General features: G+C 41.0%; 1 protein-coding gene across 5 annotated transcripts in view; it reads left to right on the forward strand.

Annotated features, from left to right (window-relative positions):
- Nucleotides 1-7260: 7260 nt before the first annotated feature.
- Nucleotides 7261-18626, forward strand: part of ACAP2 (ArfGAP with coiled-coil, ankyrin repeat and PH domains 2) — a 162286-nt gene continuing 150920 nt past the window's right edge. For 2 of the 5 annotated variants that reach the window (XM_020877838.2, XM_020877840.2), the window contains exon 1: nt 7262-7605. In XM_020877838.2, the coding sequence (XP_020733497.1) occupies nt 7553-7605 (53 nt within the window). In that variant the 5' untranslated portion in view covers nt 7262-7552. Of the gene's footprint in view, nt 7606-18626 lie in introns of all 5 variants that reach the window. The other 3 variants (XM_070466206.1, XM_020877842.2, XM_020877843.2) reach the window with 3 other exon arrangements.

Raw genomic sequence — 18626 nt, forward strand, 5'->3', positions numbered from 1 at the left:
GCTCTGCTAAGTGGAGGATTCCCCAGATACCCAGAGCCATTCAAAGACAGAGTGACTCTATTAGTTTGCTAGGGCTGCCATAACAAAATGGCAGGTTTCGGCTAGGTGGCCGAAACCACAGAAGTTGTTTTCTCACAGTTCTGGAGGCTGGAAGTCCAAAATCAAGGGGTTGGCAGGTATGTCCTGAGGCCTCTCTCTTTGCCTTGCCCGCAGGTGTCTTCTCCTTGTGTCCTTGCTTGGCCTTCTCTCTGTGTGTCTACATGCCTGGTGTCTCTTCCCCTTCTTATAGGACATCAGTCACACCAAGTGAGGGCCCCACCCTTATGAGTGCATTTAACTCCCTAAACGCCCTGTCTCCAATTCAGTCACATTCTGAGGTACTGGAGACAGAGCTTCAACATAGAAACTTCACGGGAACGCAATTCAGCCCGCAATGAGCAAGGAGGCCAGTTATCATATTTAGAATAATTCTGGGAAGGGATATTGAAGGCCTGAACGAAGGTTGTAGCGTTGGGGATTGGAAGGTGGGCAGAGATTCAAGAGCAGGAAAAAGTTAACAGGATCTGAGGCTCAATTAAATGTTGTGGTTATGAGATAGACCATAGTCAAATCAAGAAGTTAGGAAGCAAATGCTTAGAATCTTTGGTGTTTTGGATCTATAGGGCTTGTAGCTGGGCAGAGAGTAAGTCTTATTACTATGTAATAAAGGTGGGAAGATGGGAAGAGGGTGGAAGGAAGAAGAGCAGCAGAGGGTGCAGACTGTACTGAAGTACAGACCCAACGGACTGTGGTGGGTCCTGCGGTTACAAAATAAGCAATAGGTAACATTTATTGAGTTTCATTTATGAAGGTTGTGCATCAGAATCATCTGGGGGACCTAAGCCCCAGCTTACCTCTGGAAAATATGATTTAGTAAGTAGGGCCCACATGTCTACATTAAAACAAGCGAACAGAACAGGTCTAAAGGGAATTCTGTTATACAGCCTGGATGAATCAGACATTGCTAGGTACTGCTATGTGTATCCTATTTAGGGAGGGAGCACCCAGGCTTTACAGGGCCTGATTGCAACTACTTCTTAAGGTCCATGGAAAGCCTGCCATCCCCACTCCAGGTGAAATCATCCCATTTTATCATGAGCTCTTTATTTTTGCCTTACTCAAATAGCTTCTCTTACAAGAAAACTGATCTTTTTGGATACAGAGGATATATGCTTCTATTTCTTTTCCCTTTTCTTCAAAGAGAAAAGAAAGGTCAGTGGAGAGAAAGGGTGAGGATACAGAGAAGGCTTTCTCAGAGGAGACTGGGAGGGGTGAGGAGGTTCAGAGCACAAGGAAGAGATACACTTTCTTCTGAGACAGGTGGGTAAGAAGTAAGCAAGAAAAAAAAAAGAAAAGAAAAAAAAAGAAGTAAGCAAGATGGGAATGCAGATGAGTATGCGGGGCAGTGCTGGGAAGGGTATTCCTATGTAATCATTCCTGTTTACCTTGAAGGCAAAATTATCTACAGATCATGGAGGGGTGGGCCACAGCTTGAGTGGCAAAGTTTGGGAACAGTCATTGCATCAGTGTGCCAGAGATAGGGCAGCAGATAAAAGGTACAAAGACAGATGAAACTCTTTAGTATGTAGTGTTCAAGTCTTGAACTACTGAATACAGTGATACAGTCTCAGACCTACTGATAAGGTATGAGAAACCTTATTTCCTTCCCCAGGAGACATGACCATCAGAGTATGAGTAACCCCTTGTGCATGCTCCTGGCCTACAACTTATCACATGTTCCCCAGTCTGGTCTGACAGCTCTAGACAGAAGACACTGTTTATTTCACCTGTAAACCTCAGTGCCTACCACAGGGTTTGGCCAGAGTACACTCAATATATATTATTGAATGAAGAAGGAATGAGTGAATGTTGAAATCACCTTAGCTGAGGGTAGGAGTTGGGGTGGAAGACTGTGAGTCAGAGGCCAAAGTCTTAGATGAGCGTTTATTAGCTGTATTTTATGAGACTCAGCCATCGATACATTCTTTTAGGGAAACTGCCTTGTCCAGTCGGAGAAGGCAATGGCACCCCACTCCAGTACTCTTGCCTGGAAAATCCCATGGACAGAAGAGCCTGGTAGGCTGCAGTCCATGGGGTCGCTAAGAGTCGGACATGACTGAGCGACTTCACTTTCACTTTTCACTTTCATGCATTGGAGAAGGACATGGCAACCCACTCCAGTGTTCTTGCCTGGAGAATCCCAGGGATGGGGGAGCCTGATGGGCTGCCGTCTATGGGGTCGCACAGAGTCGGACACGACTGGAGCGACTTAGCAGCAGCAGCAGCAGCAGCCTTGTCTAGTAGTCAGCTGTACCACTTCCCTATCCTGGCCCTATTCCTGTACAAGTGATTAAGTTGAGTTATCCTGCCTTTCTATCAGCTTGCTAGGGACCTGTGTGACCTGTCATGAAAAGATGAATTGGGTTAATCGGATTTTCTCCTGGGATCTGGGGATTGGAAAACAGATTAAAATGATAAGCTCCAGGAATATAGGTTGAAAGAATACATCAAGAATTGTTAAGAAATATTTAGCAGATGTTGTACAGTGATCCTAAAACATTTTTAGGACTTGTGAAATGTTTTCTAATATTTTGAATGTGTTGCCTGTGTTTGAGGATTGGAATGTTTTATATTGAAATCTGACTCTGGTTTCTCTTGTAAAATTCGAAAGTCTGAAAATAGCAAAAACTGACTGAAGCTACGTAGAAAACAGGGCACATGCTTTCCCCTTCACTGTGGCCTCCCCCACTCCATATGCTTACACCTGGTCAGCTTCATTCATTTACATTATCTGTTGGCCCCTATAGCCATCTGACAACCAACCTGTTGAAGGAATAAGTAGCAATAAGGGCTTATATGCAAGCTAGGTTCATTGGCGAACAGAATCTCTAAGAGAACAAGAGGAAACTGGTGGGTGTTGGGGAGTAGGCGAGATAGAGAGAGGATACAGCTGCTAAGGAGAGGGGAACCAGTGCTCAGAGATGCCTGGGTTTCTGGGCTTCCCAGTTTCAATAGCTGCTCATGGTTATCTTCATCATAACTCCGTTTTCTTGAAATAGTTTGTAATGCAAATAGCCAGGCTAATGGAGGGAGTTACCAGGAAATTGGTGGGCAACAGCAATGAAGAAAGTAAGAGTGGTTTAGTTAGATGATATTAGGCTCAAAGGAGAAGAAATTCTTACATGAAGGTAGAATATAAATTATAAGTTGCTGTCAAGAGTTAGAGTCTTGGTGATTATGTATTCTGGCCCAGAAGGATCAGAGAAGGAGGACTGAACTACCTCTGCTTGAGTCAAAAGTATAGTCAAAAGTATTCTCAGATGAAATCAGAAGCATTTTGGGAAGGGCTATGGGTATTCAGAATTCCAGGGGGTTTGGAGGAGGGAACTGGGAAGTCCAGGGAGAAGAAAATTGAAAGAAATTTAAGTTTTGATCATTTATATCCTCTAACTGGGCCTGGAAACTGACTTTCACTGTGTGTTAAAAAGAGCAGTCTGTATTTTGGCCAACAGAGAAGGCTTCCTGAAAGAGGTGGCATATGAGCTGCACTTTAAAGAGGAGATGAAAAGGAAGTGCTTCACAGGCAGACAGAGCCACAACTGCAAAGGCTGAGTTCTAAAGGGAGAGTGGGCAGTTTGCAATTGGTGGGCATCATGGGGCCTGAGTCACCTGGCAAGTTATTTTTATATCTTGGGGCCTTGGTTTCCATTATTATAAGAGAAATAATATCGTATTTTTTTATTCTAGGATTCAGTGTTTATACCCTATCTCATTTTTAATATTTCTTGATTTAGGACATATCTTAAAATTGACACCCCAAAATGCTTGCTTTATAGGGCAAAAAAGAATTGTGACAGTGTTATCACTAACTCAGTTCAATTCAGTCACTCAGTTGTGTCTGACTCTTTGTGACCCCATGGACTGTAGTACACCAGGCTTCCCTGTCCATCACCAACTCCTGGAGCTTCCTCAAAGTCATGTCTATCGAGTCAGTGATGCCATCCAACCGTGTCATCCTCTGTCGTCCCCTTCTCCTCCTGCCTTCAATCTTTCCCAGCATCAGTGTCTTTTCCAGTGAGTCAATTCTTCACATCAGGTGCCAAAGTATTGGAGTTTCAGCTTCAGCATCAGTCCTTCCAATGAATATTCAGGACTGATTTCCAGTAGAATAGACCGGTTGGATTTCCTTGCAGTCCAAGGGACTCTCAAGAGTCTTCTCCAACACCACAGTTCAAAAGCCTCAATTCTTCAGCACTCAGCCTTCTTTACAGTCCAACTCTCACATCCATACACGACTACTGGAAAAACCATAACTTTGACTAGATGGACTTTTGTCAGCAAACTAATGTCTTTGCTTTTTAACATGCTGTCTAGGTTGGTCATAGCTTTTCTTGCAAGGAGCAAGCATCTTTTAGTTTCATGGCTGCAGTCACCATCTGCAGTGATTTTGGAGCAAAAAAAGTCTCTCACTGTTTCCATTGTTTCCCCATCTATTTGCCATGAAGTGACGGGACCAGACCAGATGCCATGATCTAAGTTTTCTGAATGTTGAGTTTTAAGCCAATTTTTTTCACTCTCCTCTCTCACTTTCATCAAGAGGCTCTGTAGTAGTTCTTCACTTTCTGCTGTAAGGGTGGTGTCAGCTGCATATCTGAGGTTATTGATACTTATCCCGGCAATCTTGTTTCCAGCTTGTGCATTTCACGTGATGTACTCTGTATATAAGTTAAATAAGCAGGGTGACAATATGCAGCCTTGATGTACTCCTTTCCTGATTTGGAACCATCACTAACTGGGTATATGCAAATTTAGCCCCATCCACAGAAAGATGTTCATTTAATAATAAGCTTAGTTGAATTATTTGCACTGATTGTGCCATACAGTTTAATTTGAATCTCAAAGTGACATGTTAGGTGTCTTCCAAAAGATTACACTGGTGTTGAAGCATTGACGTTATACATACAGATGAATTGTCATGCATCAGGAATACAATTATTGTAGAAACAACCAACTCTTTAAATTTGACATAATGGTTACAAATCTAGAAGAGATTGTCTTGACTAACTGAAGTGCCTGAGGACATCAAACATTTAACTATCAATAGTTTCTAGTTATTAAGAGAAGATGTGTAGATTCTGGGCATGTGCAATGTAATTAAAAAAAAAGAAACCAAGTTTATAAACAAAGAAGAAACATATATAACACTGATATACTCTTTGAAACATCTCAAAAGTATGCTGTTAATTTCTAAAGGTGATAAAGAGATCAAGATATAACTGTAAGTTATGAAAAGCAGCATGTCATCATGCTATACTTAAACAGATGGTCAAAAGGGTTATATAAGACTTTAGGCAGTGGAAGTGAGAAGACGTAAACTTCGCCTCTGATTATGGTACTGAAGATGAAAGTGGTACAATTATGATAATAGCCAGCATTTACTGAATGATTACAATGTGGCACTGTGGTAAATGCCTTTGGACAGTCTCAAGACAATGCTATCAGATCAGTGGTGTTATCTTCATTCTGCAGTGAGAAAGGTGTCTTCCAAAAGGTTACATTGATGTTGAAGCATTGACATGTTGTACAAACAGATGAGTTGCCATGCATAAGGAATACAATTATTATAGAAATGGGTTACCCTCTAAATTCGACATATGGTTACAAATCTAGAAGAGATTGTCTTGACTAACTGAAGTGCCTGAGGACACCAAACATTTAACTAGGCAAATCCAGCTTACCTCCAGAACCATGATGCTGTTCTAACACCTTCCCTGTGCATTTTCACAGATATGATTTTTAGGTTGGGTTTAAAAGTATATACTTAAATACAGTGTAGCCATGGTACTTTTTACTTCCATTCCATGAATCCATGGCACATTACTTTGCCGACAAAGTTCCGTCTAGTCAAAGCTATGGTTTTTTCAGTAGTCATGTATGGATGTGAGAGTTGGACCATAAAGAAAGCTGAACGTGGAAGAACTGATGCTTTTGCACTGTGGTGTTGGAGAAGACTCTTGAGAGTCCCTTGGACTGCAAGGAGATCAAACCAGTCAATCCTAAAGGAAATCAGTACTGAATATTCTTTGGAAGGACTGATGCTGAAGTTTCAATATTTTGGCTACCTGATGCAAAGAACTGACTCATTGGAAAAGACCCTGATGCTGGGCAAGATTGAAGGCAGGAGGAGAAGGGGACGACAGAGGATGAGATGGTTGGATAGCATCATGGACTTGATGGACATGAGTTTGAGCTCATGAGAGTTGGTGATGGACAGGAAGGCCTGGCATGCTACAGTCTATGGGGTCGCAAAGAGTTGGAGACAACTGAGCGACTGAACTGAACTGATGAATCCATGGAATCTAAGAATCAGAAGTATGGAACTGGGGGTTATTATGAGGATCAGCTGACGAATATCTTACAGCGGCTCCTAGAAAAGTCGTGTATCAGGGGGTAGGTGTTGCAAGTTGGAGTAAATGAGCCTGCATTCTCAGAACTCTCTCATCTTAAAACTGGCAAAGGCTACTGAGGGAAAGACGTCAGTAAGGAGGAATGTCTTCTGTGGTTTTGAAAGCGGTTCCTCTACACAGAAAGCCCTGCCTCCCATACCTGTCTAAATCCTTCTGATCTTTCCACGTCCACCCCTAATGCCAGCTCCTTCAGAAAGCAGTCTCTGGTTATACGAAAATATAAACATGGGAGATACTTTGAAATCGTTAAGTGATGAAGCCAATAAGTGAAAGATGGACTTTATCATTAAAGTTACCCGCGCTCCTTTCCTGGCCTCAGATTCTGTAAACTGAAAGGAAGAGGTGGTTTAGCCTATCTCTTCCTTTTGTAATCTCGACTCTTTTTAACCTTTTCAGATTTCTGCCAGAGCTGCCGTGAAAAGCAACTCTTCTTCCTTAGACCTGCAGGCGGCGGCTCCTCCGCGTTGGCAGCTCAGCAGGGATGGGCTGGAGAAGCAGGAGAGGAGGAGGGGGGCTCTAGGGGAAGCGCGGCGCGCAGCCACGTGACTTCCTTCCCAAGGAGCCTCAGCTGCAGGCCTCCCAGCAACCAATGCGTCCCGCCTAACGACGCTCGCGCATCCTGGTTGGTCTTCGGGAATGCTTGTGGCAAGGCGGCTCCCACGGTCGCGCTGCTTATTGGCTGGCTCTACCGTCGCTCAGGCGCGTTGCCCGAGCTCCCGCAGGCGGTGCTGTCGAAAGCCCCTCCCATTGGCCGCTGGGTTTGTGGCTGGCTGGCTGAGGCTGTCAGTCCTGGGCCGTTTCCCCGAGGCAGGCGCTCTGCTGGGGGCGGGAGGAAGAGGGGCCGAGCTGGGGCCTGACTAGCAGTCGCTGCTGCCACGGTCTTCGGGGCTGCTATGACCAGCGGACGACGCGCCCTCAGCAGCTCCGCGCAGCGCTAGTCGCGGCCGTGCGCCCGCCGTAGCCGTCTGCGTCCCCAGCTCAGCCGCTCCCGCGGCTCCCTCGGCTCTTCCAGTGCCCCCTGCGAAGCGAGGCGAGGCGGAGGCAGGATGAAGATGACGGTGGATTTCGAGGAGTGTCTGAAAGACTCGCCCCGTTTCAGGTAACCGGCGCAGCCGCCCGGCGCCGGGCCGGCGTCACCCGGAGCTGGCTCCTCCGGCGGTGGGGGCGTGAAAGCCGGCCCGCGGAACGCGCGGGGGGCCCCGCAGTCCGCGCCCTCCGACGGGGCGGGGGGCCGTTGCTGTGGCTCCCGATCCGGAGAGGGCTCGACAGCCCCGACTAGCCCTTCACGAGGGGCGAAGCTGGGCCAGGAGGGGGACGTCGCCTCCTTTTGCCCCTTCCTTGGCCTCTGCCCAGGGCGGAGCGCCCGAGAGGCTGGGCGCACCCGTTTCGAGGAACTGGGGTGCAGCCGCGTCCCCGAAGAGTCGTGCCCTTTGCGGGCGCGCGCTCTCCCCTTCCTCTGGCCGCTCGTCCTTTCCCCTTCCTTCCGCTCCTTCTTCGTTTCCACCCCCACACCAGCCCCTCTTTGAGAGAGCTTGCAGGGCACCGTCTTGCAGTTCACATAGTTCCTCTTCGCGCTTTTCCGCACCCCCTACCCCTAGGAGGAAGGACTGGGGGGCGAACTGGGACATCGATTTCTGCTGCTGGCTTGTCCCGGGCCAGGGGGGCTTCTAGGAAGGCGCTGGCGGTTGATTGTAGTGGAGTCGGGGGTGGGAGTGTTTGACCAGCCTTATTCTATCCACTGTGGTCCTAGACTCTTAGGCTTTTCTTTCCACCTAAGCTCTTTGAAGGGGGCACCGCTGTCGAGAGTACCGGGCTGAGGGGTGAGGACTAGGAGAAACAGTCCATTTCTGTTTTGAGAACGGAAGTAGGAGGGCCTTGAAGATTGCATTTCTGTTCCTCTTCCAGCAGCGTCGGCCCGGGAGGGCCCCGGTCACCGTCGGATGCTCCCAGTGGATCTGTCACATAAACTGACTTGGCACTCCGATTCACATGGGCTGCCTTCCTCCCTGGAGAGCCGGCAACCCTGAGGGTGTCCAGAGCCCAGGCTCTTTCAGTTTTGGGCATCTTAGAAAACTCTTGAATTGTTTTGAAGAATGGAGTTTTGCTAAGTTGTGTTTTACACTGCATTTATAGGGCTGTCCTTAGGCCTTAAAAATAAGGCCTTCAAAACTTCCGTTAGAACAGTGACATGTCTTGAAAGCGTCTCCTGAGCATTGATGTGTTTGTGCTCGCTGATCTTTAGGGCAAGCCTGGGTTGTAAATTCTTGCATCCTCTGCGTGGGAACGAACTGTTCTCATCTTTATCACTGTTAATTTGATTTGGCTCCCCCCCCCCTTTTTTTTTACCCCAGTGAAAAGCAAAATACTGTAAAACTTAATGAACTGCTACTTCTAAGACAATGTCCTTTGGTTTTTGTTTATTTTTTGGTGTTAATTTTATTTGGAACTTAGGGCTACTGCTTGTAAAAAGGTGCACATGGTGGGGTGGAGAGAAGGATGTTGGTATTAGTTTTTAAAACTTTATGTTTTGGGTGATTTGACAGACTCAGGAGGTACAAATGGATAGTTTAGAACAGCATTGCAAGTTAAATTTCAGGACTGTGTGGCAAAGGAAGTAATTTTTAAAGTGTACCTTAAAAAGTTCTATTTTTTGGTGGAATTTTTATTAATGTGCCCCAGCTATTACTGAGTAATGATGTAGTCACAGCATTTTTTTTTTTTTGTCTAGGGAATGTGACTTTGTGCTCAGTTTGTTTTGCATTTTAAGTTTCATTAAAAAAGAAAAAGTTGAGAAAAGTTATTTGGAAATGTTTCTAGGTACTGCTTTTGGTTATAAACTATGTTCTGTTTTTGTTTTTGAAATAAAAGAGTGATTGAATGTAAAGTAAGAGGAAAAGATACTGATTAAGTTGTATGGAATATTGTAGTAAGCATTTGTTAACCTTTAGTATAGTATCTATTCTATATTAATTAAGACATTAGGGATTTTCAAGAGTTGTTTCCAGTATTCCATTTACTCTTGGCTGCAAAATGGGACGAGAAACTAAGATTCACAGAACTCTAATATATTGTATAGTTTGTGAGACTAGATCAGATTTGCCAGGAAATAAAAGTCTCATCATATATATTCCTAATTGTAGCTCCATTACTGTGTAGGTTTCTATAGCATTTGAAAATAACATTTCAGAAGTCTTTATTCACATGCTTATGTATAAGAGAACCTTTCAAGAGCATTGCATACTTTGAGTGATATTTTGAAGTATTTGTATCAGAAAATTTGTGACGGCTGGGCTTTTTTGACAGCAAGGCAGCTGTACTATTTATTCTTTGTAGTGTCCTGATCTGTTGTGCTGTTTTAAAACTAATTCCTATTTTTATTATCCTTCACAAATGAATTTGTGGCATTTAAGTCTGGTATGTGGACATAACTGTCTTGAATGTTGTATAATCAATGTAAATGGCAGCTCATGCTGAAGAAAATTTTCACCAGTGGTCAAGCTTTAAACATTCATTTTCCTGTTAAATTGATAAGGAAAACAGGAGGAAGACTGGTTGAAATATGGAGAGAAGGATATTGCAGTTGCAACATTGTTTTTAGTAATTTGAATAAAGTCTGTGGTTACATTTTACATTCCTGTGAACATTTTGTTTTGTTTTTAGATTAGAAGGCACATTTCTTTGTGTAATTTTGGGTTCTCTTAGTTTTTTAAAAGCCACTCTAAAGGTCAGAATCTTGTTCATTTAAAATCTACAGGGAAGTGGATGCATCTAACTAAGTATACTTTTTAAAAGTATGTCAAAAAAGTAAGGTGAAAATGATCTATTTTGACTGTTTGTTGAAGAACTTTGAACTTGTTTGGGCCTGCCCTAAATTGTTTGTGTAAGTGTGCTTTAAAATTTTATAAGAAATGTGCTTTTTCTTTATATAAACATATGGTTCACTCAGGAAGTGAATATTTTGTTTGAAATAAAGAGTCTAATTAATTAGTGGTTTTTGAATTGTGGAAAGAAAAGAAAGATAGCACTAAGTTGTGTCTGATTCTCGTGATCCAATGAACTGTGGCCTGCCAGGTTCCTATGTCCATGGGATTCTCCGGGCAGTCCACTGGAGTGGATTGCCATTTCCTTCTCCAGGGGAACTTCCCCACCCAGGAATGGAACCCAGGTCTCCTGCATTGCAGGCAGATGCTTTACTGACTGAGCTACATGGGAAGCTTTGAATTGTGGAGGATTTGCTCTAATTTATTGCCCAAATATAAAAATATTGCGTCTTTGTATGGAACATTTATTGTTTATCCTTAAACAGTATTTATTTTGCACCATTCTGAAGATTTTTTGTTTGATTCTGTTTCAGATATAATCCTTGTTCAGTAACTTAGGATAAAAATCTTAAGATGTTTTAGGGTGAAAGGTTTTAATGGCTCAAAGATATCACACATGTGCATGCGCACATGCATATTCTATTTTGCTATTAAGCAAGAAGCCAGTCATGCTACTTTTCCTTCTATATTTAGAACAAATACACTCTTAATAATTGGTAATTTACACATGGAAAATATAGTGGGCAAGAGATGAAGCAAAATGTGTTCTTATTTCAGAAATAGTAGAATAGCGTTGTAAAGTAGTTTTATCGTGAACCAAAATATAGGGATCCAGCTATTCCTCATTGCAGCTTCTAATTCTTTATTTAATGTAGTATCAGCTTAAGTTGAAATAAGGAAGAACAAGTTCTTATAACATGCCAGATCTCATACTCTAGTATGCTTTTATAACTACCATCTCATTTAATGTTAAAATATATTATGATGGGGAATTATAATTTTTGTTTTTAAAGTGTTTAAAAAGATGCCAAACTGGATATTTTGAGAAGTAAATTGACTTTCTTAATGGTGGACTTTCAAGTGGTGGACTTGGAAGTGAATTCACTGTTTTACTCTGTCTTTCAAGCTACAGGCTCTGTTACATTAATTAAATTTGCATTAATTGTGTGTATGATGTCATTTATTATACCAATATTTAAAAACTGGCTTTCATGTATTGCCTAGAAAAGTGTTCCCATTCCCATTATTATAAGATATTTTCCATTTATAGCAGTTTTTAGTTCCATGTAATGCAACTGGATTTAGTTCTGAGTGTGAGGGATAATCCTGTTTTATTTTCTTCCTAATGGAGGCCCTTGTCCTGATACCTTTTACTGTATAATGCATCTTTAACCATTGCTTTAAAATTATACACATATGTGCATATAGTCTTTTTCTGGATTCTACTCTTTTCTACCAAAGTAATTGTCTGTTCTTCTGCAAATATTGTTAATATATTAGCTGTAACATTTTATAGTTTGTTATGATATCTGGTGGGTCAGCTTTTCCTTTGTTACTGTTTTTTCAAAAAATATAATGGCTATTCTTGAATATTTTGTCTTTATAATATAGCTGCCTTAATATCAGAAGATGGTATGTCTTTCCATGTATTTTGGCCTTATATATTTAAAACTTTTTATTACTTAAAATTTCGGTGATGATCCAGCTACACGCTGCTTATAAGAGAAATACCTTAGATTGAAAGATACAAATATTAATAGGTTGAAAGTAAAAGAGAAAAAGGTAAATGATGCAAGCAATACCCACAAGAGAGCTGGAGTGGCTATATGTAAATAGATTTTATGACAAAAATTACTAAAGATAAAGGATATTTTATAATGATAAAAGGATCAATCCATCAGGAAGAAGTATACTTATATATACTTAACAGAGCCTCAAAATACAGGATGGAGAAGGCAATGGTAACCCACTCCAGTACTGTCGCCTGGAAACTCCCTTGGACGGAGGAGCCTGGTAGGCTGCAGTCCATGGGGTCACTGAGGGTCGGACACGACTGAGCGACTTCACTGTCACTTTTCACTTTCATGCATTGGAGAAGGAAATGGCAACCCACTCCAGTGTTCTTGCCTGGAGAATCCCAGGGACGGGAGCCTGGTGGGCTGCTGTCAATGGGGTCGCACAGAGTCGGACACGACTGAAGCGACTTAGCAGCAGCAGCAGCAGCAGCAAAATACAGGAAGCAAAAAATGATGGGAGTTAAGGGAGAAATAGAAATCCAATGATAATAGTCAGAGACATAATACTTTCAATAATGGGTGGAACAACTAGGCAGATGGTCAATAAGCAGATATGAGATGTGAACAATACTATAAATTAAATCAAAAAAAGATTTAATGGATATCTATAGAATACTTCAGACTTCATATTCTTCTCCAGTACACATGAAGACATTTTCTATAAATAAATTAAGCCACTAAACAAGCTTCAACAAATTTAAAAGGATTGAAATCATGCAAAATAAGTTCTTTGGCCACAATGGAATGAAATTAGAAGTAAGTAAAAGAAGGAAATCTAAAAAATTCAAAATTTGAAAAAACCAAGTAACACACTCTTAAATAACTGGTGGATCAAAGAAGAAATCACAGGGAAATAAAGTATTTTCAGACAAATGAAAGCAAAAACACGATATACCAAACTCATGGGTGTAGCTAAAGCAGTCCTTAGAGGGAAATTTATACCTGCAAACACGTATATTAAAAAGAAGAAAGATCTCAAATCAGTGATCTAACCTTTCATCTTAAGAAACTAGAAAAAGAAGAGCAAACTAATCTCAAAGCAGGGAAAGGAAGGAAGTAAAGCCGACGAGAGCAGGAATGAATGAAAACTGAGGCTCGAACGGCGATGGAGGAGATCGGTGAAACCAGACGTTGGTTATTAGTGAGGATCGACAAAGCTGACAAGCCTTTAGCTAGACCAAGATACTGAAGTAGAAGACTCAGTGTTTTACTTTTCTCAGTTTTCTACTTTTCTAATTTCTTAATCTAGAAGTAAATAGATTTAGTACTGAAAGAGGGGACATCAGTGCTGTCTTATAAACATAAGAGAGATTATGAGAGAATGCTATGAATAAGTTACTAGATAGTGAAAGTTGTTCAGTTGTGTCTGACTCTTTGCAACCCCATGGACTATACAGTCCATGGACTTCTCCAGGCCAGAATACTAGAGTGGGTAGCCTTTCCTTTTTCCAGGGGATGTTCCCAACTCAGGGATTGAACCCAGGTCTCTGGCATTGCAGGTGGATTCTTTACCAGCTGAGCCACAAAGGAAGTCCGTTATTCAGATAATAAATTACTTAAAGTAGATGAAATGGATATATATATATATTCCTCAGTTCAGTTCAGTTTAGTCTCTCAGTCGTGTCCGACTCTTTGCGATTCCATGGACTGCAGCACATCAGGCCTCCCTGTCCATCACCAACTCCTGGAGTTTACTCAAATTCATGTCCATTGAGTAGGTGATGCCATTCAACCATCTCATCCTCTGCCATCCCCTTCTCCTCCCACCTTCAATTTTGCCCAGCATCAGGGTCTTTTCCAATGAGTCAGTTCTTTGCATCAGGTGGCCAAAGTATTGGCATTTCAGCTTCAGCATCAGTCCTTCCAATGAATCAGTCCTTCCAAATCATTCAGGACTGATCTCCTTTAGGATGGACTGGTTAGATCCTCTTGTAGTCCAAGGGACTCTCAAGAGTCTTCTCTAACATCACAGTTCAAAAGCATCAATTCTTCAGTGCTCAGCTTTCTTTATAGTCCAACTCTCAAATTCATACTTGACTACTGGAAAAACCATAGCTTTGACAAAGTAATGTCTCTGCTTTTTAATAAGCTGTATAGGTTGGTTATAAATTTTCTTCCAAGGAGCAAGTGTCTTTTAATTTCATGGGTGCAGTCACCATCTGCAGTGATTTTGGAGCCCAAAAAAGTAAAGTCGGTCACTGTTTCCATTGTTTCCCCATCTATTTGCCATGAAGTGATGGGACAAGATGCCGTGATCTTAGTTTTCTGAATGTTGAACTTTAAGCCAACTTTTCACTCTCCTCTTTCACTTTCATCGGAGGCTCTTTTAGTTCTTCTTTGCTTTCTACCATAAGGGTGGTGTTATCTGCATATCTGAGGTTATTGATATTTCTCCCTGCAATCTTGCTTCCAGCTTGTGCCTCATCCAGCCCAGCGTTTTTCATGATGTACTCTGCATATAAGTTAAATAAGCAGGGTGACAGTATGCTGCCTTCATGTACTCCTTCCCTGATTTGAAACCAGTCTGTTGTTCCATGTCTAGTTCTAACTGTTTTTTCCTGACCTGCATACAGATTTCTCAGGAGGTGGGTCAGGTGGTCTGGTATTCCCATCTCTTGAAGAATTTTCCACAGTTTTTGGTGATCCACAGAGTCTAAGGCTTTGGCATAGTCAATAAAACAGATATAGATGTTTTTCTGGAACTCTCTTGCTTTTTCAATGATCCAGCAGATGTTGGCAATTTGATCTCTGGTTCCTCTGCCTTTTCTAAAACCAACTTGAACATCTGGAAGTTCATAGTTCTCGTATTGTTGAAGCCTGGCTTGGAAAATTTTGAGCATTACTTTGCTAGCATGTGAGATGAGTGCAATTGTGTGGTAGTTTGAGCATTCTTTGGCATTGCCTTTCTTTGGGATTGGAATGAAAACTGACGTTTTCCAGTCCTGTGGCTACTGCTGAGTTTTCCAAATTTGCTGGCAATTGAGTGCAGCACTTTCACAGCATCATCTTTTAGGATTTGAAATAGCTCAACTGGAATTCCATCACCTCCACTAGCTTTGTTCTTAGTGATGCTTCTTCCTAAGGCCCACTTGACTTCGCAGTCCAGGTTATCTGGCTCTAGGTGAGTGATCACACCTTCGTGATTATCTGGGTTGTAGAAAGACACAAACTACTGAAATGACTCAAGAAGAATTTGAAAATCTAAGTGGACATAGAGATTGAATTAGTAATCAAAAAGCTTCCTCAAAAGGAAAACCCAGACCAAGATGGCTTCACTGATGAATTCTGTCAAATATTTAAAGATGAATTAACAACAGTCCTTCATAAACTCTTCCAAGAAGTAGAAGAGGAAGTGTTGCTTCCCAGCTGATTCTCTGAGTCCAGTATTACCCTGCTACCAGAGCAAAAGATATGTTAAGAACACAAAGATATAAGAAAACTACAGACCAATATCTATTATGAATACAGGTACAAAAATCATCAGTAAAGTATTAGCAAACCAAATATAGCAATACATAGAAAAGATTTTACACCGTGACCAAGTGGGACTTATTGCAGGAGTGCAAAAATCAATGTAGTAAACAATAGAACAAAGGATAAAACACCATGTAATCATCTTAATAGATACAGGAAAGTATTTGACTAAATAAAACCCACTTTTATGATGAAAATACTCAATAAACTAGGAATAGAAAGCTTCCTCAGCCTGGTAAAGGACAGCTGTAAAACATTGTGAGCTAACATCTTATTTAATGGTGAAGAAGTTTTTCTCTAAGATCAAGAAAAAGTTTCTTCTTCATACTTCTTTTCAACAGTGTAGTGGAGGATGTAGCCAGAGCAGCTAGGCAAGAAAGAAGAATAAAGGAAAAAATATAAGAGAAAAAGTGGTAAATTGATCTTTACTTAGAAGTAGATTAGATTATATACACTTGTGTCTTGATATCCATGGGAATTGGTTCCAGGACCCCTGCATATATAAAAATCTGTAGATGTTCAAGTTCCTTGCAAAAAATGGTATAGTATAGTCAGCCGTCTGTATCTGTGGGTTCTAAATGGGTGTGTTTTATTTGTGATGTTTAACTGGAGGTTGTGTGCTGTTGGTATGCAAAGCACAGCTTCTACTGGAGAATACTCTTTTATGGTGTAGTGAATGTGGACCAAGTATGTGGGTTCTGGAGGCTGATTACCTGTTTCACTTCTTTTTCACTTACTGATGTTGAGACCTTGGGTAGGTTTCTTACGTTTACCTAGGCCAGTGAGAACAACAATGCATTACTGCAAATTCAAAATGCCTTTCACGGAAGTAGGTGAAGAGTACACAATAATGCTAAGTCGCCTTCCTCTTTCTCTTGTTTTCTTGACGAGAAGCTTGGATGGTCTATTTAAGGATGCTGGCATGCTCATGTGGTAATAATAAACGGTTGGAAGAATCTAGTATGTATGAAGGATTAGGCATGTTACTTGGAAACATGAAAATCATCTGTGCTGTGGATGATGAAACAATGAAAGTAGATGAATAAACTTCACTTTGTAGAAGGAGAGTAGTAAAGGTCCTTAAAAAGCACTATAGGTAGATTTTATGTGTAGAGTATTTAAGAAGGAAGGTTGAACAAAAGAATAGGAGGAGGAAAAAAACAACTGAGGACACAGTGCCTTAAGGATATAAATCCTGAATGATGACCAGACAAAGGAAAAGCAAAGTGATAGGTTGTAGAAGAAAACTACTGTGAGGAAGTGCATGTGTCTTCTTGAGAGCACATGGCGTCTTTTCCATTGAATTATAGCTAGGATTTGGAGGTTAGACAGATGAGATGATGCAAGTTAAACATCTGTAAAGATTTGGGTAAATGAATACATGAAGAAATTCTTATAGAAGGGATTGACTTGATTATACTTTTGTAGTAATTTGTACCTAAAATACAGCAGGATTCTCTATTGAAATATAGTCAGTTTTTCTGTTTGAAGTTTTTATATTTTCTGTGATGCCACAGACATACTCAAATTTAAGTATAAATTTGTTTTTTCACTGCCTAAAAAGTTACTCTTTAATGTTGAAGTTTAAAAAAATGGTAAAATAGTTCAGCCAAAAGCGGGCAATGGAGAATGGGCACTGGGACACTGAATTTCATGGGATTTAATTTGTATGTATTTTAGCATCACTTTTAGATGAGATGTGAGCAGGGTGTGCATACTTTTTAAGTTGACTCATGTAAAATTAAAGTTGATGGAACTAGTAATTTTGATGTTTTATTTCTAGTCAGAAGTATATTCTATTTTTGGATGCACCTTGCTTCTTGTGGACTTCTGTGGTGTCTCAGATGCTAAAGAATTGGCCTGCAGTGCAGGAGACCTGGGTTCAGTCCCTGGGTCGGGAAGATCCCCTGGAGAAAGGAATGGCTACCCACTGCAGTATTCTTGCTTGGAGAATTCTATGGGCAGAGGAGCCTATTGGTTTATAGTTCATGGGGCTGCAAAGAGTCGGACACAACTGAGCCACTAACGCACACTTACCTGGGTCTTGTGAAATCTTCGTCCCTTGACCAGGAGTTGAACCTGTGCCCTTGGCAGTGAAATTGTGGACCTTCAGGGAATTCCCCATGTTCATTTTTAAATAAACAAAACTTTCCTTGTTTTAAAAAATAGTTTTTAACTTGGTGATATATTGTTTACTTTGATTTTCAGTTTTATGTTCAAAGGGAAGCTTTATAGTAAGTATGGGGTCGCAAAGAGTTGGACAGGACTGAGCGACTGAACTGAACTGAAAAATCCATTTATATGAATTTTTGAATCAAAGTATTTAATTATAAGGAGACTAGATGTTATTGGTTATGGACAGATAATTGTGTTTTTTTAGATAATAGTTTTATATGAATGAAATGAATTAAGATACTTCTAGCACGTTTATCATTTACTGTGAGAACCTCCTATGGCATTTATCTACTGGCTAAGAGCCATCTCAGTTTGTCTGAAAAAGCCTTTGTTTTTCTTTGATGTTTGAAGGCTACTTTCCCAAAGCATAGAATAATAGGTTGGGTTTTTTTTTTAAAGCACAATGTCACTTCATTGTCTTTTGTTTATATTTTTATCATTTATGTTGCAAGTTTGTCTTATTATTGCTCTTTGGAGCATAATGCGTCTATTTTCCTCTGGCTGCTCTTAAGCCTTTTTTCTTTGACTGATTTTCAGTTTTAGCTTGATATGTGTAGGTGTGGTTTCTGTTGTCATCCTGCTTGGGGCTTGTAGGGTTTCTTCAATATATGGAGTTTGTAGAGTATCTTCCATCCATTTGTAAAATTCCTATTATCTCTCTAAATGTTGCCTCTGCTGCACTTCTCTTCTTCTGGGACTCAGCTCCACATATGTGAAATTTTTTTTGCTGTGTCTTACATGTCTCTTGCTCTTTTTTTTTTTTGAAATATTACTCTTAATGGAGAAATAGGATATTTTAATTGACTTGTATTCCCTCATCTTCTGCTGTTAAACCTATCTGTGGAGTTTATAAT

Source organism: Odocoileus virginianus, chromosome 4, assembly GCF_023699985.2.
Source record: "Odocoileus virginianus isolate 20LAN1187 ecotype Illinois chromosome 4, Ovbor_1.2, whole genome shotgun sequence".
Lineage (NCBI taxonomy): Eukaryota > Metazoa > Chordata > Mammalia > Artiodactyla > Cervidae > Odocoileus > Odocoileus virginianus.